This window comes from Dermacentor andersoni, chromosome 1 (assembly GCF_023375885.2).
Source record: "Dermacentor andersoni chromosome 1, qqDerAnde1_hic_scaffold, whole genome shotgun sequence".
NCBI lineage: Eukaryota > Metazoa > Arthropoda > Arachnida > Ixodida > Ixodidae > Dermacentor > Dermacentor andersoni.
This window is the reverse complement of record NC_092814.1, coordinates 127,127,757-127,153,940: the sequence shown is the minus strand read 5'-3', so window position 1 is coordinate 127,153,940 and position 26,184 is coordinate 127,127,757. Positions and strand designations below refer to the sequence as shown.

At 46.7% G+C, this 26,184-nt stretch overlaps 1 protein-coding gene across 4 annotated transcripts in view; it reads right to left on the bottom strand.

Moving 5' to 3' along the window:
• Positions 1 to 7,732: 7,732 nt before the first annotated feature.
• The window catches only part of LOC126545858 (alpha-(1,3)-fucosyltransferase C), a 54,402-nt gene continuing 35,950 nt past the window's right edge, over positions 7,733 to 26,184 (bottom strand). For all 4 annotated transcript variants that reach the window (XM_050193866.3, XM_050193865.3, XM_050193867.3 and 1 more), the window contains exon 2: positions 7,733 to 10,182. In XM_050193866.3, the coding sequence (XP_050049823.1) occupies positions 9,014 to 10,147 (1,134 nt within the window). In that variant the 5' untranslated portion in view covers positions 10,148 to 10,182 and the 3' untranslated portion in view covers positions 7,733 to 9,013. The remainder of the gene's footprint in view (positions 10,183 to 26,184) is intronic.

Sequence of the window (26,184 nt, the reverse complement as noted above, 5' to 3'; positions counted from 1 at the left end):
CGATAATGCATCCCGATGCGAAAACACGTATGTGCCAAAACTATATGATTGTTTTGGTCATTGTTCATAATCTCTGAGAGGGTTGAACATTATCATTGCATCACATGCGACATCGCATCGTGTCATAAGTGTTAAACTTTAATTGTATTATGGGGCTGTATGTAATTCACTTAATCTTATAGTTGCATGTATATATTATATACACACATTCGCTGTCTGCACCACGTTTCGCTGCGTAGCGAAGACGCTCCTGTGCCGCGCGACGCTTCTTTCGGGCGTGGCTGTCCTCGGCGCTGAGTGCACGCACGCTTTGGAGCCATTGCTCCTTTTGCATGCGTGGCCAGCACGCTGTTGAGACGCTAAACCCTCTGAATAAAACTAAAGGCAGCGACATTCCTCCTCGCCCAGCAGGTCCTCCTCCTGGCCTCCTCGCCGCTCGCGCCTTCAAGGGCTGCAGAAGACAGCGCTAACCTTTCCCTTCTTAATAAAGAACCACATCTCTCACCGCTCGCGCTTACTCGTCCCTCGCAGTTTGGTTGTTCGCTCCCGGGCGCGCCGGCTTCGAGATAGAGTTACTCGAGTTGAGACATTAAAAATTGTTGTTGGGTATTTGTGCATGGATTTTTACCCTATTTAAGGCACTGTTTCTAGTGTGCTATGCTAGGAGCGATGATGGAACGCTATGGAACTGACAGAAGCAGATTATTTTCGTGCTTCGGGTTGGATGCCTACTTCCAGTTTTACCTTTTGTGTCTAGTTTACTGGACAAATTCCTTTTAGTGTCGAGTTCCAGCGCAAACATGAGAGCTCTTTGTCTCCCCAATAATGTATACACGATGTTCGTACACTTGCCAGAGCTTTATTTGAGTGTTACATCGTCCACGACCAGTGTACCTGCAGGCAAAAACACTGCCGCGGCTTGCGCAGATCAAGCCGCTTCGCGAGTTATTTCTATTGCATTGATCAGATTCTTTATTTGGCTTTCCAAAGACACTTGCCCGGCGTGAAAGAGCTGCGATGAAGTTGAGGTTTCGCCGGCACACGCGAAAGGCGGCGCGTTTGCGTGTGTGCAGCAAGCACTGCATGGAACAAGCCTTGCATGGAGCTGCTGATTCAACAACTCGGATATGTTTGCGCTGCTCGAAGTGCGTAAGTGTGTACTTGCGTGTACCCAATCGACTGCCGTGTGTCGAGCTTGCACAGCTTCATAATTTAATCATCTTAGTACCGCGATGACCGGACGCAAGGCACGTGACATATTCGCCTGAATAACGCGACTATCAAGCGCAAACATCACAGTGGAACATGTAATTCACTTGTAAACAACGCGTATGCAAGAACGAAAGCTACGCATACAAATGGTTTGCATCAACGGGCACCTTCCCCCTTTGCGCAGTTTCCAAGTCAATATGAGCCAACTCGTCCGCCACTTTATTCTATTGAGACGGCGAAAGGGAGAAAGCCTACTCGCAATAGTCAAAATCATTTACACTTGGTAATGAACAGCTGATCCTTATAAAATATATTTGCAATGCCTAACAAAAGCATGGACTGACAAAGCTACGCACTCTCAGTAGTACAGCAATAACCCGTGTTACATGTTTAGCACGATATACGACAGCACACAGCCTACGCACTTCACAGCTTCATACACTTGTTCACGATAGCGCAATCGGGAAAGCAAATCTGAACGAGCACCGAGAATAGTACCCGTGCATAAGCTTACCCGTGCATGAGCTCCGTACCCCGTCAACAAAGAAAAAAGCTCCGTTCGTACACGTTTGCACCTTTAGTACCCTTAGAACCAATCCATAACATAAAACAAAAACACCTTGCGAATGCCTCGCCGCACCAACTCGACGGCCAACTGTCATGGTGACGAGCGCGCCGAGATGCGGAAAAGAAGAAAAAATAGAGAAAAAGGCGCGAAAAATACCTCGTGACGGCGCTCAACCAATTCAAAGACGCAGGCATTCTCTCCTGCTTCTTCTCATGCTGCGGCGGCAATATAAGAGCGTAGAGAAAGCCATTCAACAAGAGCGGACACTCCCATTGAGCCCAGAGGCCGAACTGACAGTGGGCCTCTTCGGTTTTCGGAGTTCTGGCAGCCAGCTAGTTCCGGTTCTGACAGGAAGTCACGTGGGCTGGGATCCCAAGACAACCCGAACCTGCCCGAAGTTTGCAAAATCGAACGCCGGTACAGCTGGCCAAATGTAAACATGCTACCAGCATGGCAGCGCCCGGCGAGGCCGGCGCGCGCTCGGCGTAGTCGGCCCATTTATGCGTTACCAGCTTGAAAATATATAGTTGCATTCAGGAATACGATCACTTTCGCGCGATTTCACGCGACTCGGCGCAGGACGCGTACTGGGCCAACCTCGCCTTGCGCAGCGCAACAGATGGCCCCCGACGCGGCGGATGACAAGACGCGAAATCGTGATTGTATACTCGAAAGCGATAGTTGGAGGATCCCTGTTCGCAGCGATCACGTCGCCCAACGGCGACATTGATGAGTTGGCGCTGTGTGATCACAGTTTATCGGGTACGTCTCATACGCATAAAATTTCGCGCCGACCTGCTTGCATGGGCTTCGATTTCAGAAAGTTTGTTGCGGCTGATGGTGCTTCTCATTTTGACCCCAAGGAGCTGGGGACGCGGCTGGCGCATGAAAATGCACGTCGCCTGTGACCAGCGAAACGTTTCACACGAAAAACATTGGTCGCAATCATGAGAGCAATAAGCCAATGTACGTGTGTCTAATGTACCGAGTGCAATCAGTGTATTCTTATATCAACGGCCTGCAGTTCGAACACATATCGGTTTCGAGCTGCCACCTAAGCATACGACGGAGAGACGGATCGAACACGGGCTAGCTGCAAAGCCTTCGCTAATTGCAGAGATAGGAGAGATATACATACGCGAGATATGTGAAAAGGAACGCCACCAGTGAAAGACGAACCTAAAATGTACGGCATTGTGTAAATGAGTGTCTACAACTTGCGTGGAACACGATGCAGTTAACATGCACGCATGAGAGCGCGGCGCTCTGTTCAGCGCCGCGAAGAAGCAATCAGGGGACACACACAAATATACATACACACAAAAGCTTCAAACGGTTCACCACGGCTCGTATCACATCGCTTCGCGATGCGGAACGGAGCGTTAGCACCTAAAAAGATAACGCTAGAAGTAAGGAAACCGAAGATGACCGTAGACAGTTGGCTGAGCGAGGTAAATGTGAGTCCTCAAGCGCCCGCGTTGCAATCCGTGAAGTCCCAGCAAAGATGGCGGCGAGCGCCCATCGCCTCTTTTAGTCGTCTGCTAGCCAGAGAACTTCCAGAGAGCAGCCAGACCAAAATCGTCCTGGCTGGCTCTGGCAGCCCGGGGGTAGCCAGAAGTGGAAAATCGAAGAAGCCCAGTAGCGCACCAAGCAGATGGGATAACTCCTTCCGGTTTCGGTTTTGTGCTGGCGCCTTTTGAACCCTAGCGGGCACGCGCTACGCCGGCTGCGCTACTCAGCGCCCTTTTCTTTTTTTCCTTCTGCTGTTCAATCGCGCGAGGTCTTATTGCAGAACCGTTTATTTAATTAAATGATTGCGAACGATCTCTACAAGCCTCCATCGAATCTGTGCCACGTGCAATTTCATAATATAGATGCAAAACGCCTTGTAAATGAGGAAATGTTTATTTCGCTCTATATAAATGTTCGTTCCTGGCTTTTTGTGCGTTCATCCAACGTTGTGGCACCACGTAAGCAGCAGTAGTTCCCGTACGAAGTTCCACCGCGGGTGGCATCAACTGATAAAAAAAAAGTGAATTACAAACCTGTCATTTTGGTAAAACAATGAACGGGACTAGTTGGTGGACGTTCATGATTATATGGCGCTTAGTGTTACACTGACGAACATAAGGGACAAGACGCGGACGTACTTGGCGCAAGTACGTCCGAGTCTTTTGGTATTTAGATCTTTTAGGAATACTGCGTGTAGAGGGGAAACGTGCGAAAGTGGTGAATGGGAGACGTTACAAACAAGAGCAATTCGCCTTTACATACATGCCGTCGAAAATACCTGACTCATTCCAAGCCGTACTAAAAGATATGAAGAAAGCATCTCATTTCCAAGCGTTCCCCCATTCCTGCACTTTAAGAGCACTAATGCACGGGCGACTGCGCGTTTCCAAAACTGGCCTCAGCCGACGCCATATATAGTACGCTACATACACTGGGGTGGCCACAACACAGGCGCTCAGCCAGACCGTGCTAGACGCTCTCAGAATGCCTTCTCTACTCGCACTCAAGAGAAATGCGTGGGTGCAAAGCCTGTTTTCAGTCGTTGAGAAGACAGGATTTTTGAGTTCTTCGTTTTTGAGCTTCTACCGCGTTATCTTTTGCGCAATCTGCCGGCGCAAGCGACACACTCCAATGCTAAACGAGAAGAACGGGGGTTAACCGAGGGGCCCGATTTTTATTAGTCATATCATAAGAAGCCAACAAACACTGACACCAAGGACAACATAGGGGAAATTGCTTGTGCTTCATAAATGAAATAAAGAAACGATAAATTAATGGAAATGAAAGTGGATCAAGAAACAACTTGCCGCAGGTGGGGAACGATCCCACAATCTTCGCATTTCGCGTGCGATGCTCTGCCAATTGAGCTACCGCGGCGCCGTTTGCCCATCCACTTTCTCGGGTATTTATGTGTACTAGTAGAACCCTGGGAGTCTTAGCCAGCGCCCCCACTCGCAGACCTTGGCGGCGGATGTGACACATCCTTTCTGCCGCAAGCGTCACGAGAACGTGAGCCCCTCAGTGAATGTAGTCTATTATACCGCCACCATGTTGAATTGCCTATGGATTCTGTTCTCTTCAATGAAAAAATAAAATAAAAAATAAACCAAAGCCCCTTTCTTAAAAAAAGATGATTGAACGCGAAGCTTTCCCCCAATGCAAACTGAATCAAAGCCAACGACCAGGCAACGAACAGTAGAAATGCTGGGGGACCCGATGTTATGCATATGTGGTTTGATTGCTCGTTTAGGATTGTATTTTTTGAGCGTTGAAGTTGAATGAAGGTGCACACTTCGTTAAGGTTGCATAGCTTCTTGTGATTTATGAACGGTCGCGGGCGTCTGACACGATACGATACCGTGTATGGCTCTTTGTGTGGTCCTTACCTTATTCTCGAGCTTCTTTGTTAACCTCCAAGTTTCTGCCCCTATGTTAGCACCGGTAGAATGCAATGAATGTACTCTTCTTTCAACGACAGTTGTAAGCTGCCAGTCAGGATTTGGTAATGCCTGCCATATGCACTCCACCCCATTTTTATTCTTCTGTAAATTTCCTTCTCATGATCAGTGTACCCTGCAAGTAACTGACCTAGGCAATCTATACTCCTGCACAGACTCTAGGGGCTGGCGATAATAAATTCTTGTTCCCTTGCCAGGCTACTGAGCATCACTTTTGTTTTATGCATATTAATCTTCAACCCTACTCTTACACTTTCTCGGTTAAGGTCATCAATCATTTGTTGTAATTCGTCCCCAGTGTTGATGAACCGGACATTGTAACACTGCACACTGTAACACTGGACGCTGCAAACCGAAGGTTGCCAATATATTTAACGATAGAAGGTGTAACAATGCATAAAGCTACCGGAGCTGGAGCGGAAACTTGAAGACGGCGCCAACACCCCGCCTCTCGTATGTGCGTATTTTCATGGCTTACCGAACCTTCTTGATAAGAGGGGCTTTTCCGCTGTCGCAAGGAAGGAAAAAGTGGAGAAGGAAAGGCAGGGAGGTTAACCAGTTTAGCTCAACCGGTTTGCTACCCTACACATGGGAGCGGGATGGGGGGGATGAAAGATGGGGAAGGGAGAGAGAGAGCACACAGCACACACATCATCAGTTAGAGTCCATCACTCCTGCGTGGTATGTGATATCACTGTCACAGCCGCTTGTCCGATGCCGTCTCTTTTAAAAACCGAAGTAGCCCCTTCGTCGCCTTCAGCTGCGATGTCTTCTGTCGGCGACATGTGAAAATCGTTTCGAGTGACAATGGTCTAGCGTCAAGGTGCGCTAGATTGGATGCCAGGGACTGTCGCTGAACATTATATTCAGGACAGTCGCACAAAATGTGTTCTAGCGTCTCCTCGCAAAGACAGGCATTGCAGAGAGCGTTGTCGGCCATTCTAATGCGAAATGAGTAAGATTTCGTGAAAGTCACCCCTAGCCATAAGCGATAAAGCAGAGTGGCCTCTCTTCGGCGGAGTCCAGTTAGCATACAGAGATGCAGCAAAGAGGGCAGGTGGTATTGACGGTTGCTCCGGTTGGTCTGGCTGTTTGGTGGGCACCATAGAGAGAGCGTGATCTCCTGTGCAAGCGCTCGAAGTCTGCTAGCTGCGTCGGACCGTGAAAGTGGTATGGCCTCTTCATGTGTGTCTTCAAGAGCTGCGAGTGGCATTATCGGTGTTTTCGTTTCTTGTGACGCCGCAGTGACTTGGCAGCCACTGAAACTTCACGTGGTGTCCTTTCTCCTGTGATGTATGGAGTAGGCATCTAATATCGAATACGAGCTGTTCGAATGGCCCGCGACGCAGAGCTGATAGCAAAGATTGTAGGGCTGCCTTCGAGTCACTGAAGGTTGACCATTGTCGAGGTGGTTCCCGATTGACGCAAAAGCGTGATTTACCAATACAGCTTCGATTTCGTTATTGCAATGCATTTAAAATGCAAGAATGCTCTCGTGCGATAACCGCTGGACCGATTAGAACGAAACTTGAGAGAGAATGTTAAATTATAGCGACTGTAGGGGGCAAAGTTTAGGTTTAGGACATCATACTTTTTACAAAAAATTGCCGAAAATCGGTAAGATAAAAGAAATGAAACACGAAGCTTACAAATCAGTATCTCTGCACCAAAAACGGACATTGCAGTTTTGTAAAGTGCATTTGTTAGAGCCTCGAAAGAGGAAAAATTTGGTATGTGAATTTATAGCTTACGTGAAATTGTTACAATGCTTACTAGGGTTTTGCAAAAGTTCTACTCACAAATTAGTGGCATATTTCAGAGCGATGTCCGCCCTCAAGTATACTCAAATACGCTTTCGATGTCCGAATAGGTTCAGTTTTTGAATTGTGACATCGCTTTACTGAGAGTTGAGAACTTTCGAATTTTGTTTTTTCAATTCTGCAATTTTCAACTTTTCTTAAAACCATTGACAGCTAAAATAAAAACGTCAGAAGGCGATTCGACCTGCAATTGTAGTCGATAAAAGCCAACGTCTTCCTGAACACGATTTGGGTGTGAGAATGGAGGATTCGCTGCGCACGGCACTGTATTGCGTCACGCCTCGCGTGAGGGAATGTAGGACAAGTTTCGGACTGCACCATCTTCGGAATCGTCCTACGAAAAAGGCTAGAAATCCAGGTACACGATCGTTAAAAGTGGGAGGTAACTCGCCGCTACTGCTGCTCAAAACACGACGAACTTTGAATGCGCATCGCATCATCACGAGCATAAACATGCCGCTTGTGACATTGCGTAAAAGCAAGCGGCATTCAGGGAACCAACAGAAATCCATTTCCTTCGCTTTCACTGCGTTTTCTCAAGGATTCCTCATCGTGGCGTCCGCGCACTGCATTCTCGCTTTCAGCTAGTTCGTAGAGATGCAGCCAAGACCACAGATCGCATGCAGAATACTACTACGAGAAAAACAACGAAAGTCGACGAGAGCAGAAGAGGAAAAATTTTATTCTCCAATGACTCCGCCGGTGATGAAAAGTTTTCGAAAAAAAAAAAATCGTTTTGCGGTAGAAATTCTAGCGGAGTGGTCTCTTATGGCGTCCAATGATTCTGTAGATTCAGGGTCCCTTTCAACCAGCAAATATGGACGAAGGTAACAGTTTTGCGTCTTCATGGTGTTTTTTTCTTCTTTCCTCTCTTGTATATCACAAGCAGACATCAACATTTCGGCAGGTTTACTAGCAACACAATACACCCTTGGCGTTATGCACACACAAGAATCGTCTACAACATTTGGCTAAAAATGTGTCCACAACACTTTGGACTCTTGAATATACAGCAGCCTGTTCTTAATACTTAACTTTCTACTCGGCACACAGCTATCACCTCCACATGAAACGATTAAACTTCCACGTCAACGGTCAACAAGCCACTCTATAAGACACTGGGCAAAATGGCAAAATGCTTCCCGAAGGCAAATTGTGTGCACGCCAAAAGTCTAAATACGTTTAGCTGTTTGGCTGACAATATAACAACATCCACAATAAGGCATAGCGTGCAACACCGAACAGATGTGCAGTAATCGGCTGTGTAAGAAGCTTCGACGGACTTTGTTGTACGTACAGGCAACCGCAAAAGCTTCCGGAGTACGGAATTCGCAAAAACATTAATTTGTTCGCTACTTCACAACTCAGCTTGGAATTCCGGCGAGCAATGCGTCGGTCGTACGGGGAAACTTTTTTTTTTTTTTTTACATCTTGTGCACCGAAAGCTTTCGCGGCCGGGTGTGCACATGAACATGTACAGTGTGACACAGCGAAAGACTGGCTATCCCTATCGCCGATTTCAAGGGTGACCTTATATTATTTGCTTGCAATTTCAACGCGCTGATCATGATTTGACATCCCAGCGCGCAGGATACAATAATATGGTCCCGGTACTTGTTCGCCGTCATTAGCGATGTACTCGTGGGCTGTTGCGCCTAATCTGAAAGCTCCTAGGCACGTTATCGCCTAGGAACTGTAGTTCTGCGGCAATACGCAACCTAGGCTCGCGAGTGCTCTACTCAACATGCTGACAGCTTTGTGGAGCGCGATTGTATGTGCAAACACTCGCGATGGTGCCGTGTCCGCAAAAAAACGAAAAAAAAAAGCACCCTGCACAAATAAGTATTACTGACCCTGATTAAGTAGCAGCCGCACGTCTCAAAAGAAACACAACCACGGAGAGCAAAAGCTCAGGAAGTAGGAGTCACAGTTAAGCGTCTTTCTTATTTCACCCACGTCCGACAGCGGCCCTGATGTTCCCACCACACACGCATGTCACTGTACGACGATGGCCTCTGAAACTGGGGGCTATGCAGCTTAGAACAGAGTTCACAAAAGTCAACGTCCCACGTCACCAGTTGGTGAGTCTCTTTCCACTTAAAATATGAGCTGTACGCGGTGTAGTTCCTTGACAGGACAATAAGGTGTTCGGCAAGCTGCTTCGGAGATTTGAAGGCAAGTGCATCGACGTAGGATTGGGCAGGTCCAATTTGGCTATAATTGGCACCGCCAAAAACTACAGGTACCATGTCATATTTAAGGGCCGAAAAAAACTTCTCAGTGGCATAATCGCTGCATATGGAGTTCTCAAAGGCAAGCATGTAAAAGTAAGTCCGCTCGAAGTCGTTGTAGCAGGCACTGCCTCTGGCTTTGGGGCACACGTGATCACCGCAAGAGCCGTACACGTCAACGTCGAGATGCCTCTTCAGCTCCTGGACATACTCTTCTCGTTTACTGTCGGTATTGCAGTGACTGACCATCCAAACAGCTTGTTTTTGCTTGGATTTCCACAGAGCTCTGTGGTCTTTTTTGTAAGCAACGGTGGCATTGCGAGGCACGATCTTCCCGTAAGGCTCGTAGATGTCAGAGTCGTGCCTATATGACATGGTCCAGTTAAACATGTTGTGCATGTAATTGAAGCCGGCGAAAACGGAGTACGGTGGCGGCTCCATAGACCAGAAGACCCACTTCTGCGACTCGGAACGCCTCGTAGGAAGGTCGTTCATGTCCATGTCGCGCACGTGGAAGACGATGGCGTCGCTGGACGCCAGCAGGCGCCGGTCGTTCGTGATGGAACACTTGACGGCGCATTTGCGAGTGAAGTCTTCACCGATCTTTTTGTTATTCAGCAAGCCGTACCAAGAACCGTAGAATGATGTCCACATCATGATACGGGGTAGACGGCTCGTTCCATTGGCACTGCTCGGCGAGTAGAAAGGACTGTACGACCATTCGTTCAGACTGAAGGCGTCAAACACCCGCCAGAGGGGCTGCCGGTTCTGCGCCACCATGAACAGGCAGAGGAACAGGACCAAGGACACGATGATGAGGAAGCCACTCTTGGTGATGGCCGCCATGGTGATGAGCAGGCAGCGGCGCAACACCCTGGCTCCTGCGAAAAACAAGATTCCATAAATAGGTTTAATTTTCAACACAGGTGCACGAAACTCGGCTTTGTTGCTAAACTAATATGACACCCCTGTTTCCTGCAACCAGTGATGTGCGTGTCCACGCTTTAGCAGTCGATTAGTCGCGATGTACCCCTATTGTGGGCCTACCACAATCGAAGCCGACTGAGGCGTATGCAACCAAATCAATGTGCATCTACAAACCATGTCCAATTAATATCGCTGCAGGGCATTCGTATGTGCAGGGGTCCGATTCGAATGCCCGGAAAAGAAACTTAACGTGTGTCAAACATTTACAAGCTGAGCACGTGATACACTGCATTGGTTACTCGACAGTTGCAGAGCGAACAGCTGATATGCTCCAATACTTGCTGCGGACAAAAAAAAAAAAAGAGAGAGAAAAGTATCGCCCCTGGTTTTGTGTACTTCCGTGTAATATACTGACGTACCGAGAAGTACATTATGGAGCGCGTAACGAAAGCATCGCATCGCTGCTGCAACGTTGACGAATAAAGAAGAACGGTACCGCCTGTAAACCGAAGTATGAACGAATACCGACTTTGCCATTGGTGACATACATCGCCAGCCATGTATAGCTCACGATTTTAAGAGCCTGTCAAGATCTTGCACAGAGTGCTTTGGCTTTAGCAACACTGATCGCCGCCACGTTACCTATACCATCGCGTCTACTGCTGCTGCTGCTGTTGCTGCTGTGCCAACGACTCCTCGCACACACTCTGTACCATGTATGAAAGCAGCCATATTGTTGCTGGAGGTGGTATTGCGGAGGTGATGCTGGAGGAGGTACCGGCACAGCAGCCGAGAGAGGCAGGGGCACGACATTTATTGGTTATTGTATTTGTCTCTTGATTTTGGCAACCTTAAATGTTGCAAGGTTACCCATGCAGGACGGCAATTGATGACTCAGAGTTGGCTGACAGCCGCAGTACAGCTCTTTCAGTAAGAAAATGTAGGACGTCGGAAGTGCTACGTTGTTGGTTCAACAAACATTGATTGGCTCATCGGGAAGCGGAGCTTACAGGGCGCAAAGTCCACGGGCCTTCGCTGCATTAGGAGTGCCCATGCGTGGAGCCGCTTTTTATGCACTGTATCGCGCAAGAGCAAACGAGTTCATCTACCGGTGCCTGGCTGTAGATGACCGATTCCGCCATATGTATCGCAGCCCTTCATGAACTTATTATCGCTATGTTACTACAGAAATGAGCGAGTGGCGAGACGAGGCTCCAGCGTTTCCTTTCGCATCTCGAGCATGCATGCTCGAACACATTTCGGCAAGTGGCACCCCTATGGCACAACTATGTTGAAGAAGGAAAAATAAAATACTTGTTAGTGCTAATGTACGTCGTGGTTGAAGAAACATTACAAGAGTGGTGAGGTCGCGTCACTCGCGAGAGACCGTGTGTTCGAACTTCATCCTCCGTCGCAGACGACGCGAATATTTACAACCTCTCATACCTCTCATGAGTTTGCTGTGTTCGATGAATGGTACAATTAACTGTCCATGAGTAGCCACCGAGGACTGCGAAATGCACTACGTATTTTACGCATTAGTGGAAAAGCAGCGCATGAAGCGAGCGGCGTTATTCTGAAGCGCGTTGCATTTTAATCACATGTCAAACCCTGTCCAACAGTACTCTATAGTCGTCAAACAATAATTTGCTATTCTTTTCGAGATGTTATGTGCCTAGTTTTGACAATTGACAAGAACTTTATTGAAGTGTCCTGAGGAACTTTACTGCTCCCCAATCAAGTTGGTGGCTCCGCCCACGACAGGACCGGGAGGTAGTGACTCTATGCGACGTCGCGGGCCCTCTGGACGGCCTGTAGTTGGTGCGTGAATTCCGAGCTCTTCAGCAAGGCGTCCCATTTGGACTTGTATTGAAGTTCGCAGCCCGCGTTGTACGGGCACAGCCAGAACATGTGGTCGAAGGAGCAGCACGCGTGAACGCATTTGGAGCACGACTGCGGGAGATTGGCGTCTATCCAAGTACGCACTCTGGGGGTGAGATACGATCTCGTCTGTATAAGAGCCTGAAAGCAACGGCCTGAGCCCTGTTCAGTTTCGGGCTGGAGGGAGGGAATTTCCTCCTGCTTTGTCTGTAATGCGACGTAATTTCGTGATAAGTGGTAAGAGGATCTTTGAAGGGACAATCGGAGAGGCGGACCGTTAGCTCGGGCGCGGTTCGTGAATTCACGCGCAAGGTAGTTGGCCCGCTCGTTAGGGTTGCTTGGTTAGTTATATTGTTCACGTGGGCCGGGAACCACACTATGCTATGACCTCCAGTTCCTTCGCCCGTAGTACTTAAAGGATTTATTGACGATGCCGGCTGCGCTTTTAGGAACTAGAGCGGACGAGAAAGCCCTGACCGCCGTGGGCCAGTCAGAGAAAATGGTCGTCAAGCCTTTTGCGGCTTGAAGAGCCAAGGCTATCGCGGTTTGCTCCGCTTCGTTCGCGTGTTTAGTGTAGATTGACGCGGCGCTGATAAGTGTTCCGCGCACGCCAACGACCGAGATTGCAAACCTGTCTTCGCTGCCATATTTGGCGGCGTCGACGAAGAATGCATCTGCCCTGTAAGGATCGATTTGTCGAAGGGTGGTTCCAGCCCGTGCTCTTTTGCGACCTTTGTTATATATCGGGTGGATGTTCCTCGGTACGGGTTCTACCTTTATACTCTCCAGGGCTAATTTAGACAGGGGTTATCTGTCGAGCAGTGCATGTATAGGGAGTATACCAGCTTCATCAAGAATGTTAATGCCCGGTTCCCTCAGCCCCCGCAGCTGCGGAGCACCTGACAAAGGCGGCGGTCAGACCTGTAACGCAGTAGAGGGTGCTAAGAATATCTGGATCTGGACAGGCCGCCAATGGAAATTGACCCTTGCAACGTTTAACACCCAAACCCTCTCGAGTGAGGCTACCTTAGCTGGACTCTTTTAGGAAATATCAGACATGGCTTGGGATATTATCGACCTTAGTGAGATAAGAAGAACTGGTGAGGCTTACACATTGCTAAATAACGGCCATCTCCTCTGCTATAGAGGTCTCCCGGATAAGAAGCAATACGGGGTAGGATTCCTAATCCATAAGGACATAGCGGGCAATACTGACGAATTCTACAGCATCAACGTGAGGGTAGCAGTAGTCATAATCAAACTCAATAAGACGTATAGATTAAAGGTAGTACAAACCTACGCTCCAACGTCCAGTCACGACGATGAGGAAGTAGATCAGTTTTATGAAGACGTTGAATTAGCGATGAGAAAAGTGCAAACTCGGTATACAGTAGTAATGGGTGACTTTAACGCTAAACTGGGGAAAAAGCAGGCGAGTGAACAGGCAATTGGCAACTACGGCGTCGATTCTAGAAACGCTAGAGGAGAGATGCTGGTAGAATTCGCAGAAAGGAATACGCTGAGAATAATGAGCACCTTTTTCAGGAAACGTAGCAACAGAAAGTGGACCTGGAAAAGCCCCAATGGTGAAACAAGAAATGAAATTGATTTCATACTTTCTGCCGATCCCAGCATAGTGCAGCAAGATATTGAAGTGATAGGGTAGGGTAAAGTGCAGTGATCATAGGTTAGTGACGGCTAGGATTCACCTCAATTTGAACAGAGAAAGAGTAAAATTGGTCAAGAAAGAACAGGTCAACTTAGAGGCAGTAAGGGTAAAGCAGACAAATTTAGGCTGGTACTTGCAAACAAATACGCAGCCTTAGAACAGAGAGATGGCGATGATGACATAGAGGTAATGAATGAAACCGTAACGAGGCTGGCTTCAGAGGCAACAAATGAAGTGGGAGGCAAGGCACCAAGGCAACCAGTAGGTAAGCTCTCCCAAGTAACAAAGGACCTAATAAAGGAACGGCAAAGAATGAAAGTGTCCAACTCAAGAGATAAGATAGAATTCTCGGAACTGTCAAAACTTAACAAAGCGAAAATAAGTGATATTAGAAATTATAACGTGAGAAAGACTGAAGAAGCCGTAAAAAATGGACACGGCCTGAAATCAGTGAGAAGGAAACTTGGCATAGGACAAACCAAGATGTATGCACTGAAAGATAAGCAGGGTAATATCATTAGCAATCTCGAAGGTATAATAAAAGCAGCGGAAGAATTCTATACTGACCTGTACAGTACCCATAGGAGTCGGGATACATCTATTAGAAACACCAACGAACACAAACTCCTCCTATAACTAGCAATGAGGTCAAAGGGGCCTTGCAATACATGAAACAAGGAAGAGCGGCACGAGAAGATGGAATAACAGCCAATTAAATCAAAGATGGAGGAGACATAATGCTTGGAAAACTGGCGGCTCTATATACGAAGTGTCTATTGACTGCAAGGGTCCCAGAAAACTGGAAGAATGAATGCAAACACTATACTAATCCACAAAAAGGGAGATAAAGAATTAAAAAAAAATTATAGACCCATTAGCTTACTGCCAGTATTATATATTTACCAAAATAATCTCCACTAGAATAAGAGCAACACTGGACTTTAGTCAACCAAGGGAACAAGCTGGCTTCAGGAAAGGATACTCTACAGTGGATCACATCCATGTCATTAATTAGGTTATCGAGAAATCCGCAGAGTACAATAAGGCTCTCTATATGGCTTTCATAGATTACGAAAAAGCATTTGATTCAGTAGAGATACCAGCAGCCATAGAGGCATCGCGTAACAAACGAGTACAGACCGCTTACGTAAATACCCAGGAAAATATCTACAGAGATTCCACAGCCACCTTAATTCTACACAAGTAGGACGATACCTATAAAGAAAGACGTCAGACAAGGAGACACAATCTCTCCAATGCTATTCACTGCGTGCTTGGAAGAAGTATTCAAGCTGTTAAACTGGGAAGGCTTAAAAGTAAAGATCGACGGCGAATACCTCAACAATCTTCGGGTTGCCGATGACATTGTTCTATTCAGCAATACTGCGGATGAGTTACAACAGATGATTGAGGACCTTAACAGGGAGAGTGTATGAGTGGGGCTGAATATTAATATGCAGAAGACAACGATAATGATAAATAACCCGGCAAGGGAACAAGAGTTCAAGATCGCAAGTCAGCCTCTAGAATCTGTGAAGGAGTACGTTTACCTAGGTCAACTAATCACAGGGCACCCTGACCATGGGAAGGAAATTCACAGAAGAATAAAAATGGGTTGGATCGCATACGGCAGACATCGTGAGCTCCTGACTGGGAGCTTACCGCGATCATTGAAAAAGAAAGTATTGGGGGCGAGCTCCACCACTGGAAAAGCTGGCGCTACCGTCGGCGTGACGTGGCACGAGGGATCACGTGGAGAGAGCGGCCGCGTCTTCTGCTTCGGAAGCGCCGAAGCGAGCTGAAAACGAAAGTTTAAAGTCCTACCTGCGCTGCGGTTCTGATTAAGTGGTGAGGCCTTCCCGCCTTGGGTGTCTCCTTGACAACATTTGAAATCACTATAATAGGTAGTGGCTGCCTTTGGAGGCGTGCAGCATGGTAGGCTACTGCTCGGTGCCGCAGTGCCGGACGTACGCAACGGAGCCCGGTGTCAGCCTTATTCACACATAGCCGCAGGACAAGGAGCTGCGTGAAGCTTGGCTGGAGAAACTTAGAACCGGCAGACAGCCATCGGCTACAACTCGGGTATGCAGCAAGCACAGACGCGAGGAAGATTTCTGCTACGGCGCCGGGACTGCGATGTTCAGTGAGTAGCAGAAAACGTGCACTGAGACGTTCGCCCGCGCTCCCTGCCCGACTAATGTCACGACGGTTTGGTCTACGAACTTGTTGATGCTAGACACTGGCAAGTTCACTGGAATGGAAAGGGAGTGGTAAGATGCTCATTAAATAAAGGCATGGCATATGGTCATGTTTGTGTTATGAATTAACGCACTGGATTACAAAAAAGAAGCAGTGCGAAATCGCCCGCTGACAGCATACAGTGCGACGCAACTTTAGAAATAATATTGAAACGTCCAACAATTTAAAAGAAAAAAAATATTGAATCGCCGCGACGGCACATCACAGTCGACGCGTAGGCGTCGAAGTCCCTTGTTAAAACGAAGTTGTGTTTGAACAGCTCTGATAACGTTCACGCAACAATGGTTGCTTGTGGACTGTTAAATGCTCATATACTGCGGCCTAAAGCTCACAGCACGGTGCGAAAACGTTCTCAGTGAAAGCGAAACATTGTGCGCGGACATGCATGCAGACGCGCAGTCGGTCGCCGCAAACCCGTGTGATCGCTGCATGCATCGCTGCATGCATCGCTGCATGCTTCGTTCTGTTATGCGCCATTTGGTTATACAGACCACCCACTGTAAGAACATATTTCAGATAGTTTGCGCTCAGCGATTGCCGATCTTTCAGGCAAGAAGCCGGTTCTGGAGACCCCATCGCGGCGACCGCGCGCAGTGGATTTCACGGTACGTATTCGGTAAAGAGATAGCGTCTGTAAACGATTCTGTGCTTTCAGTCTGCCCAAGACTATTATTTCGACAGTAATAAAGTTCCGTCGTTTTGACAGTATTTACAGAAATGTACAGGAGGGCTGCCGCGTGGTGTTTTTATTAAGCGCTGTAAGCCAAACCTACGAGGAGCGCGCCGCGTGATCCCTCATACTACGCAAGGGAGGCGCTTCTGACAGATGGCGACTCCGTAAGTCCTCGCCGCCAATACATTCAGTGCATTTTACCTGTGCTGACATATGGGGCAGACTTGGAGACTGACAAAGAAACTTGAGAGCAAGTTAAGGACCGCACAAAGAGCGATGGAACCAAGAATGCTAGGCATAACTTTAATACGAGACAGAAAGAGAGCGGCTTGGATCAGAGAGCAAACTGGTATAGACGATATTCGAATAGACATGAAAAGAAAAAAATGGCGCTGGGCTAGGTCATGTAATGCGCAGATTAGATAACCGTTGGACCATTAGGGAGACAGAATGGATACCAAAAGAAGGGAAGCGCAGTATAGAGGACGGCAGAGGACTAGGTGGTGCGACGAAATTAGGAAATTTGCGGGTGCTAGTTGGAATCGGTTGGCGCAGGACAGGGGTAATTGGAGATCGCAGGGAGAAGCCTTCGTCCTGCAGTGGACATAAATAGGCTGATGACGATTATGATGTTGATGATGATGATGACGATGATGGTGATGGTGGTGATGAGTTAACGAAAGCCTGGAGATCTGTGCAATATTAAACTGTGCTTCGATTAATTCGTCTGTGGTGGTGTGCATTCCGAGTTCAAGTAGATTTACCGTACTAGCGGACTGTGAACACCGAGTATTCTTTTGACGCCGGACTTGATGAGCGTGTCGAGTTTGTTCTTTTCGCCTTTGCTCCATTTGAAGAACGGTGCCCTGTAAGTGACTGATGAAAAAACCTTGGAAGCTTGTAACCTTGGCTTAGCTTCGTTTGTAAAGCCGTGAAAGTGGCGTCAGGGAACAGTGTGTATATGACAATAACTGAAATAACTTCTCGCGTTGCACCTTTCAGATTAGCCACTATATAATTTCGTATGCAGTGTGGGGCGCCCTGCTGTCCGAATATCGTCGAGTGGCTAGGCTACCACAAGTCCACCACTGGCCTTGATGCTTATCAGCTCATCCATCGCCTGCAAGCGCTTATTGTAACCGCTTTGCGCGCACGGGAGAGACGGTAGACGAAAGTCAAACTCAGCAGATGGGAGTTAAATTATTTAAATTCTGGGGCTTTACATGCCAAAACCACGATATGATTATGAGGCATGCCGTAGCATAGAGGCCTCCGGATTAAGTTTGACTACCTAGGTTTCTTTATTACGCTGCGCTTGCTCAAAAGCAGGTGCGTGCATTTCTGCTTGCGTTGAACGCGGACAAGCCGCATGGGCTACGTCGGGCTGAAGGGAATAGTTTAGCAGACGACATACGGACAGGAGGACGTTCCGCGCGCACACGTCTATGCCTCGCTACTTTCGCAGTCGCGCTCCGTGGCATGGCGCTGACCGTCTTGCTGATCGACTCAAAACTTGTTAAGCGAACTCAAAGGGAAGCTCATTACTTTTCGAAGCAAGATCAGGATGCACACGCACTTATAAAGCGAGATATAAGAAGGAAGAAGAAGCATGTGCTTGCTGCGGTAAAGCTAGGGAAACGATGGAGCATGTTTTATTAGAATGTGAAGATATATGCCCAGCGGTGGATTTTATGCCCAGCGGTGGATTTAGGCACCACTAGCCTCCTTGAAGTCCTTGGGTTCAGCGAGAGCAGGCGGAAAGTAAACATGCCCGCAATAGAGATTAGTAAGAGGCTATTGGAAGATTGGTGGAAGTAGGGAAACGACAAAAAACGGAGACGTACAAAAGCAAAGTTCGCAATAGGGGATCAAAAAATGTGGTTGTGGGAGTTCATTGGGCTTTTTTTTTTCTTTTGTTTTTTTAACCTAGGTAGGACATTAGGCAGTATAATAGCAAGAGCTTGGTGGCGCAACCCACCGCCCCGTTCGAAAGGGGACGCTCATAACATCTATCCATCCATCGACGCTCTCGCGAAATTATTAAAAACTTGGAGAGCTGTATGCGGGCAGCTCGGCAAGCACTCCGGAAACCAGAAAATGGCGCAAAAAAATGACGATTAATTATGCTTGCGAGTATGAGCAAACCAGCGTGTTGGGCGCAGCCTGTAGAATGCTTCGCCTGAACAGAAATCAGATGATGGAAGGTTCCTAGTTCGACATATGTACGCCACATCGCAGCACATAACTATTAATTCAACGTAAATGATAGAAACTATAGTTTGTCTAAACATCGCGTTAAGACCGCCACTACACAGCATGATAATACAACAGGTGACTGTGGTATAGCATTTTGCTAACTGGTCTGTGAAGCTTAGTAAATGCTTGGAAAGATCAGGCCTTACTGAAAGTCTGAATTATCGATGGCAGTAAACAGCTAGTAAATTGGTAAAGTAATGTGTGGTAAATTTAGTAATTGCACTCGTTACTACCTTTCTACTGCTTTTTTTTTTCTAAGCATGTAGAATATAATCTGCAGGGTATAGATGTGAATTGGCAGTGAAGCTTCGATATACAGAAGTCCACGTGACCGGGAAATTGTGGCTTGTTTGAACGTCACCGTACATGTTTCGGGGTATAACTTGAAGCAGAGGGAAGAAGACGAGGGCAGAAATCGAAAACAAAGAACAGGACGAGCGCTGAACTGCCAATTGAAATTCTATTAAACGAACAACCAGCTTTATAACATGTCAAAAAACGCCAATATCAAAAAAGGTTACCCGGCATGCGTCTGCCTACAAGTACAGGTGTTTATCTAGAAAATTTATCTCAAGTTTTGTTAGACTGTGTGACGCTGCGCTGACTCATTTATCTTCTGCTTTAGCAATGCAGTAAGCTTCCACAATTTCTCTTTGGAGAAATTGGAGTACATGCGCATTTGTTGCGGTGTGCAGCTAAATGGCCACCGTACCTTTTTTTTTTTTTTTACATCGTTTTTATGCTGCCGTGCTCTATCATTAATATCACTAATGCCCGGTTTGCCGATGTACACTCTTCCGCGACTACACGGTATCTCGTAAACGAAGTCAGGGGTGCACTTGGTGGATATTGTTTCCCGATTCGTAACGCATTGCTGGCGTTTCCGATTTCTCATGGCAATGCACGGCTTCGAAAGTTTGCAGGGAGCGCGAAACACTAGGTTGACTCGATGCTTGTTTGCCACTTTCTTTAGATTGTGGGATAACCTGTGAATATATGGTAGTACGTGAAGTGGCCTTTTCTTTTTCCTGCTTTTCGATTTTTTTTTTCCTGAGCGCTTTATTTTTTGCAGGAGTGTTTCACATACAGCTGTGATGGCGGAAGATTAGGCGTTCTGCACGAAAACACCTGATCAGTGTCATAATCACGAGCATTAAGGCATGCCTATAAATAGTCATCCGTTTTGTATTACACAAAACTTGTTTACTGTTTAAAATTTTTCTGTTATTCTAATATAATTTTCCGATTTATTTTACAGAAAATGTATGTGTACAAACAATCCTCCATATTGAGCAACAGAGAAAGTTGCATTTTCTGTTTATATTTTTCTGTTATTTCACTCCTTTTTTCTGTTCCAGTGTCCAGAAATTTTATGTGTAAAGCATAAACCCCACGCAAGTGATCTTGCGCGCGACAGCGCCAGGCGACGCGATAGAGATGGCTGTCGCGTTCGCTCGTCGCCTGCAAATCTAACCCCACGCGAGCGACGACTTTGAGCGACGTCTCCCCGATGCTGCCCGTATGAGGGCAGCAATTACGCACCGAAACTGGCGTGACGCGTGCTTTATTAATTTAAGTTCGGGTGTTTTATGTATAGAGCAGCATAAAATATTTCTGAAGGTCTTGCAGTAGGTTGCCTTTCTTGCACGTATAAAAATTAAATCGTTTGCTCGTTCCGTGCGACAATCGGTAGTACTTGACTGATGTACATCCAGTTTCGGCTTCACGCTATTAGACAGTCGCTCATAGCGCTTCCGGGCGACGAATTCTAGATTTCCAGAAACGAGAGATCTGCTCACGCGACGGCCCGTTTTGTCGCTCAAAGCCGTCGCTGGTCGCCGTCGAGCACAAAATCGCTCTCATGGAGTTTGGGCTTAAAGACTATTTTCTATCGTGATGAATAGTGGGCGAACCGGGATTGTCACTGAAGCCAACGTTTTGCCAAGGGCATTTCTCTTCGTGAGGGCAGTTGCCGCACGGACGAAGACAAGTTCCCTCGTTGAAACGTTAGCTGCAGTCGACGTTGCTTGCACGACCACTGTTTCATCACTTCTAGCCTCCATAGTCCCGTCATGTTTGAATTTCCTGTCATGCGGCAAAAAAAAAAAAAAAAAAAAAAGAAGAAAGCCATTACAAAATAACATATCCTGCAAATATAGAGTTTGTCTAAAAACGAAAATTAGGCCACGTGGTAAAAGCTGAAAATAACTGTAGCGCAAGAAGACAAAGGTCACACGTAGTGCTCGTGTGTTTCCATTCTTATGACTTTACTCAGCTGTTTTTTTAAATTTCTGCATTACGGTTAAATATGGTCAGTACTTTTTCTCTCAGTGGTTGCAAGAAATAATTTGTAATTTAGGAAACTATAAACGAAAACGAACTTTCGTTTTATTTTATATGAAAAGATTAGCTGGCAGATAAACACGAAAGCAGGAATATTAACAGAACTGCTTATGCGCGCGCACTAGGTTCAGAAACCAAGCAACATCAGGTTTCCTCCAGTTGTTATACCAGCTTGAAAGTCAATTTACCTGGCCAGAGGTAAGCTTCCGCTTGCTATGGATCACGCTTGTACGTAAAGAAGGAATAGTAGCGAAATGGACATGCCCTTTCAAAGCAAAGTCAGCGAAGTAAATAAATACGCACAGCTTTGTGTTTAATAGGCACTGATCGCCAATTCACTGAACTCTCCCGACCCTGACAGTAAAATGTTTTTGAATTAGTGACCGCGTGTATTCATGCACAATTTTGCCACTCACAGTAGCATCAAGCTGGGCGTGCAGTGTGTATTCGCATCACGCTAGGTGCGCAGTGTGCATTATGTCAGCGTCCAGATATTGTGAAGTGCACATTCAAGGGATGTGCGTATTTCCAAATGCAAATACAAGCGAAAGTTCTATTCTTTTTTATCGAAAAATAATTTATTGTGGAAAGTCCGATATTGGTCTAAGCGTATCGTCGCTGACTGGCAAAATAGCAAAACTGTTCTCACCTGAAAATTGTTTATTCTTATTTCATTTTAACGCTTGTTTTCTTCCCTCTATAAACCAAAGAAGCAGATACTTCATGAAGCGACGCATGACAAAGAGCAGGTGGCAACTGTAACGCTGTGGCAAATGATGCTACAAAGAAGAGCCAGGCTACAGTTGGTTTCGTGCGAAAATCGAAAGGTGTTTTATTTTAAAGCAATAAAAACCGATATAAACCAGATGAACACAAAACAGAAAACTTCTTACTACCGTACAAGAGAAAGAATTATCAAACCATAATGGTGCTGAAAAATGACTCAAAATGGCCTCTGAATTACGTTGTTGAATACTTTTGCTTTAAAACTCAATCTTGGAAGACGCCCTGATTGTGGAGACAATTTTTGGTACAAGGCCGTGCTGCTTGCATGAGCGGTGGATCTTGGTTTCTCTCTCAGGGTGTCATGCTGCGACTGACCTGAAAACCAACAGCGGTGCTTTATTATACATACGGCAGCAGCATGATAGTACAGAGCTTAGTGAGGCACCCTAACTCAATATTTTTGTTCGTTTAGAGTAGTCAACAAAGCCATGCAGTGTGTGCGTATCTGAGTACCACGTTTGAAGACAACTTTCTTTATATCACACAGACGACTATTTATATTATGGTAATGCAGAATATGATTACCTGGCCAGCCAATGGCACCGCACACACTTTGAAACAAACAGCGCTCGCCATGGGACAAAACGTGAGCACGACTTAGACGAAATTCTTGGAAACCCGGAAGAAGAAAGCGGAAGTAATGAAGACACGTACAAGAAGGTGGCATGATATTTAATCGGCTAATTAATGGAAAACAGTTGCCTGGCATAGACTGAACTGCCTAGCAGAGCGGATGTGACGTCACTCCCTCCTCTCTTGCTTCTCTCCCGGCGCTCACCTGCTCGCTCGCAACAACTGCGCGCGCGCGCCCGTTACATGCTCTGACGTCAGCGCCGGAGAGGGTGCGTAGGTGCACTTCGTGCGCCACTCGCTAGGGGGCGACTCCCCGGCAGGTGGCGCGCGCTGCGCTCCTTCCTCGTCATCTCTCGCTCCTCGCCCGCATATCGTGAAAGACGTTCGCTCGCTTGACCTAGCGAACACCAACGTCGAGGTGCGCGTGCCACTAAGAGGCACCTAAGTCGATGATTAGGGATGCCTACCATCTTTTGTTGTCAGTATGCACTAGGCAAGATGATGTGTGAACCTCAGGTTAATTGAGGCGTCTGCAGGTTTCTTTTTAAATACCGTTAAGCATGCAAAAAAGACAAATTCAGAATTACTATTGCTTAATTTTAAGGTAGTCATTGGTCTATGAGGACAAAGAAAGCACAAGATCCTATGTGGGATCCAGCTGCAGGTGTATAACTACCATCCTTCCACTGTCTTGGTTGCACTATTGCTTTTGTTTTGATGCATGTCACCTATTCGTGACAATATAAACAAACCATATATGCAACGATTGCTGAAACATGTTTTTTAAACCATGCAGCCGGTTAGAATGTGCTATTAGCAACGAATATCCGCATCCTCTCATGACTTCCTTTTTTATAAACTCTCCCAAACTATGTTACTATGCACCTTAGGGCACAGGTTGACATCGCGGAATTGAAGCCGTTAAGTGGAGAAGGGATGCTTGTTCAGCGAAAACTAAATCTAGCACCACTTTCGAGATGATGATCATCATCATCATCGATCAATAATAGCATCATTATCAACATATTTATGTCTACAGCAGGATGAAGGCCTTTCCCAGCGATCTCGCATAACCCCTGTGTTGCACCAGGTGACATCCTATACCTTTCGAGATTTGAGATATCCGGCCTTAATTTCTGAATGAATAAAAGCAAGGCGCAAAAGACCAGGACTGAAGAAGGACACAAACGACAGGACCGGCGCCTCCTGTCGATGCGCCGGTCCTGTCGTTTGTGTCCTTCTTCAGTCCTGGTCTTTTGCGCCTTGCCTTTACTCATTCAAGCATGAACCAACTAGCCCAAGCAAGAGTTTTACTTTATTTCTGCAATTAAATTCATGGGCGTTCCAGCTTATAGTTTCCCGAATGCGTGCATGAAACGGTTCAGGGTGAATTTAACTGTAACGTCAATGCATTCTTTAGTAAATTTTGGAGACGGATGTCTCGAAAGTGGTGCCAGTCTTCACATTTGTTCTACAGAGCAATGATTTCATTACTTCTTGGTCTCAATTCCAGAACTGGAACATAAGCCATAAATAGAATAATAAGGAAGTTATTCAGTGAATCGTTTTAATTAACCACCTGAACATTGTGATTTGTCGCTCACGTCAACTTCTTCAGGTAATCCACCTCAACAGTCCGAATTGCGCTATATGCTCCATGCGCTTATATTATTTTTTTCGAACTACAAAAGAAAAAAAGGAAAGAACGCACAGGGCAAAGAACACACAGTATACTGTATCCGGTGCGTAAACACGATGTTGGCTTCTCCGCAACGCGGGCTAGGTGCGCTCAAAACAAGTAGCAGTCGACAAGGCCAGCATGACAGGCTTCCAGGCGTCACAGTGTGTGCGTGACGCGCGGCCACGCTGGGTGCATACACGCTCCGCGGAGTGCGGCGACTGCTAACGTGTTCACCTTTTGGGTGGAGGAGCCTAGAGAGTCTACCCCAATATGTCTTAATCTCAGCGCGTTTCCTGGACCACCTAGCTATCGTCGCTGAGAAAGCTGCGCAGGCGCACAAGGCATGAAATGCAAAACTATATTCATCGTGAGCACTGTGTAATCTGAGCTCTCGTGTGTCGTGTCCTCTACGTCTCGTCTACTGTAACACTGAACAGCAGAACGAAAGAAAAATGAAATTTATACCTAATTACCAGCTATTTACAGCATTTACCATATACAACACATACAAAACCCTTCGATTGACCCATACGTCGCAAACAAATCATACTTCAGCTATTTTTTCGACAATATCAAGCAAAGTGGCGCAAGGTAGAAATAGTCCTGATAATATAAGGCGGTGCACACATTACGTTAACTGTAGAATATTAGTTACGTGAAATTATGACACATACTGGCTTTTTTTTTTACTTTCGTATATTAAAGTTAATGCTGCAGTCCAGTTTATGCAAATTTTGTCCATTTATTTCTATTTTATTGCGCTCTGTCATTCAGACATTTAGGTATTCTTCGTCAGTGTCAGGAAATGAGGCAAGCATATGACAGGCCACCGATTCCTTGTGGCCACGAGCGTGATGGCAACGTGTCTTCACGGCATGGTGTTACGTCGCAACACCACAAAGGCGTTAATTGGACGTTTACCACAAGGCAAACCTCCACCCATCCATCAGCGCCTATCCAGACGTCAACGCAGCGTGGACACCTACTGTTGACGGGTCCACGAAAGGCCACTACCACTACCTGACCGCCTGAACTAGTGATGAAAACGGCCAACATCAAATGCTACCGAGGAACGACGGCGAACTTGAATTCCCCGCAGGTTGCTATCCTGCCGCATATTCCATACCATCAGGCTTCGGAGGCGGGGTCACTACAGAGCGTTGCGTTAACATGGGCGTGGTATCGCAACGGAATCGACGATTGTGATTTGCTGCTAGACAATCTTCAGATTCCCTAGTCGACTCGCCTAGGGAAGACGACGAGATTAAAAGCGGAGACTTTCCGTGCAGTATATAGGCCGAGGGTCCTGATGTGAACTCGGACGTTTAACTTCCTCCTGCATGGAGTGCGCTTCTGTAACTGGAGCCGTGTAACTAAGCCAATAAAACCTTTTTCCTTCATTCCTACAGCTGGACGTATTCGTCGATGGGCTTGGTGGATTCGTTGCAGTAACGTCACCCTAAACCGCTACATGGGTACTAGCATCTTCGCTGTGCTTTTATAATGCGCAGATAGTACACCAAGCCACGCAGTCCAGTGTTCTCGCTAACTATTTTCAAGATGGAAACACGTAGTCAACGGCCACGCAAAATATTTTCCCGCTATTAACGCACTAAAACAACCGAACCGCGGCAAACGATGCAACTAAATCAATACTGGGCGCCATGTGCCCTCATATCGGGCGGGTTCACATGCCAGCACATCACTCCAAACAAATAAAATAAAATATTACGCAACAGAAAAAGGTCGCACCGGTAGCCTCAAGAAACTAAACGCTTCTTCCCCGCTAAGAGCTAACGTCGTTGTGTGAGTTTTGTTGAAAACTCACGCACGCT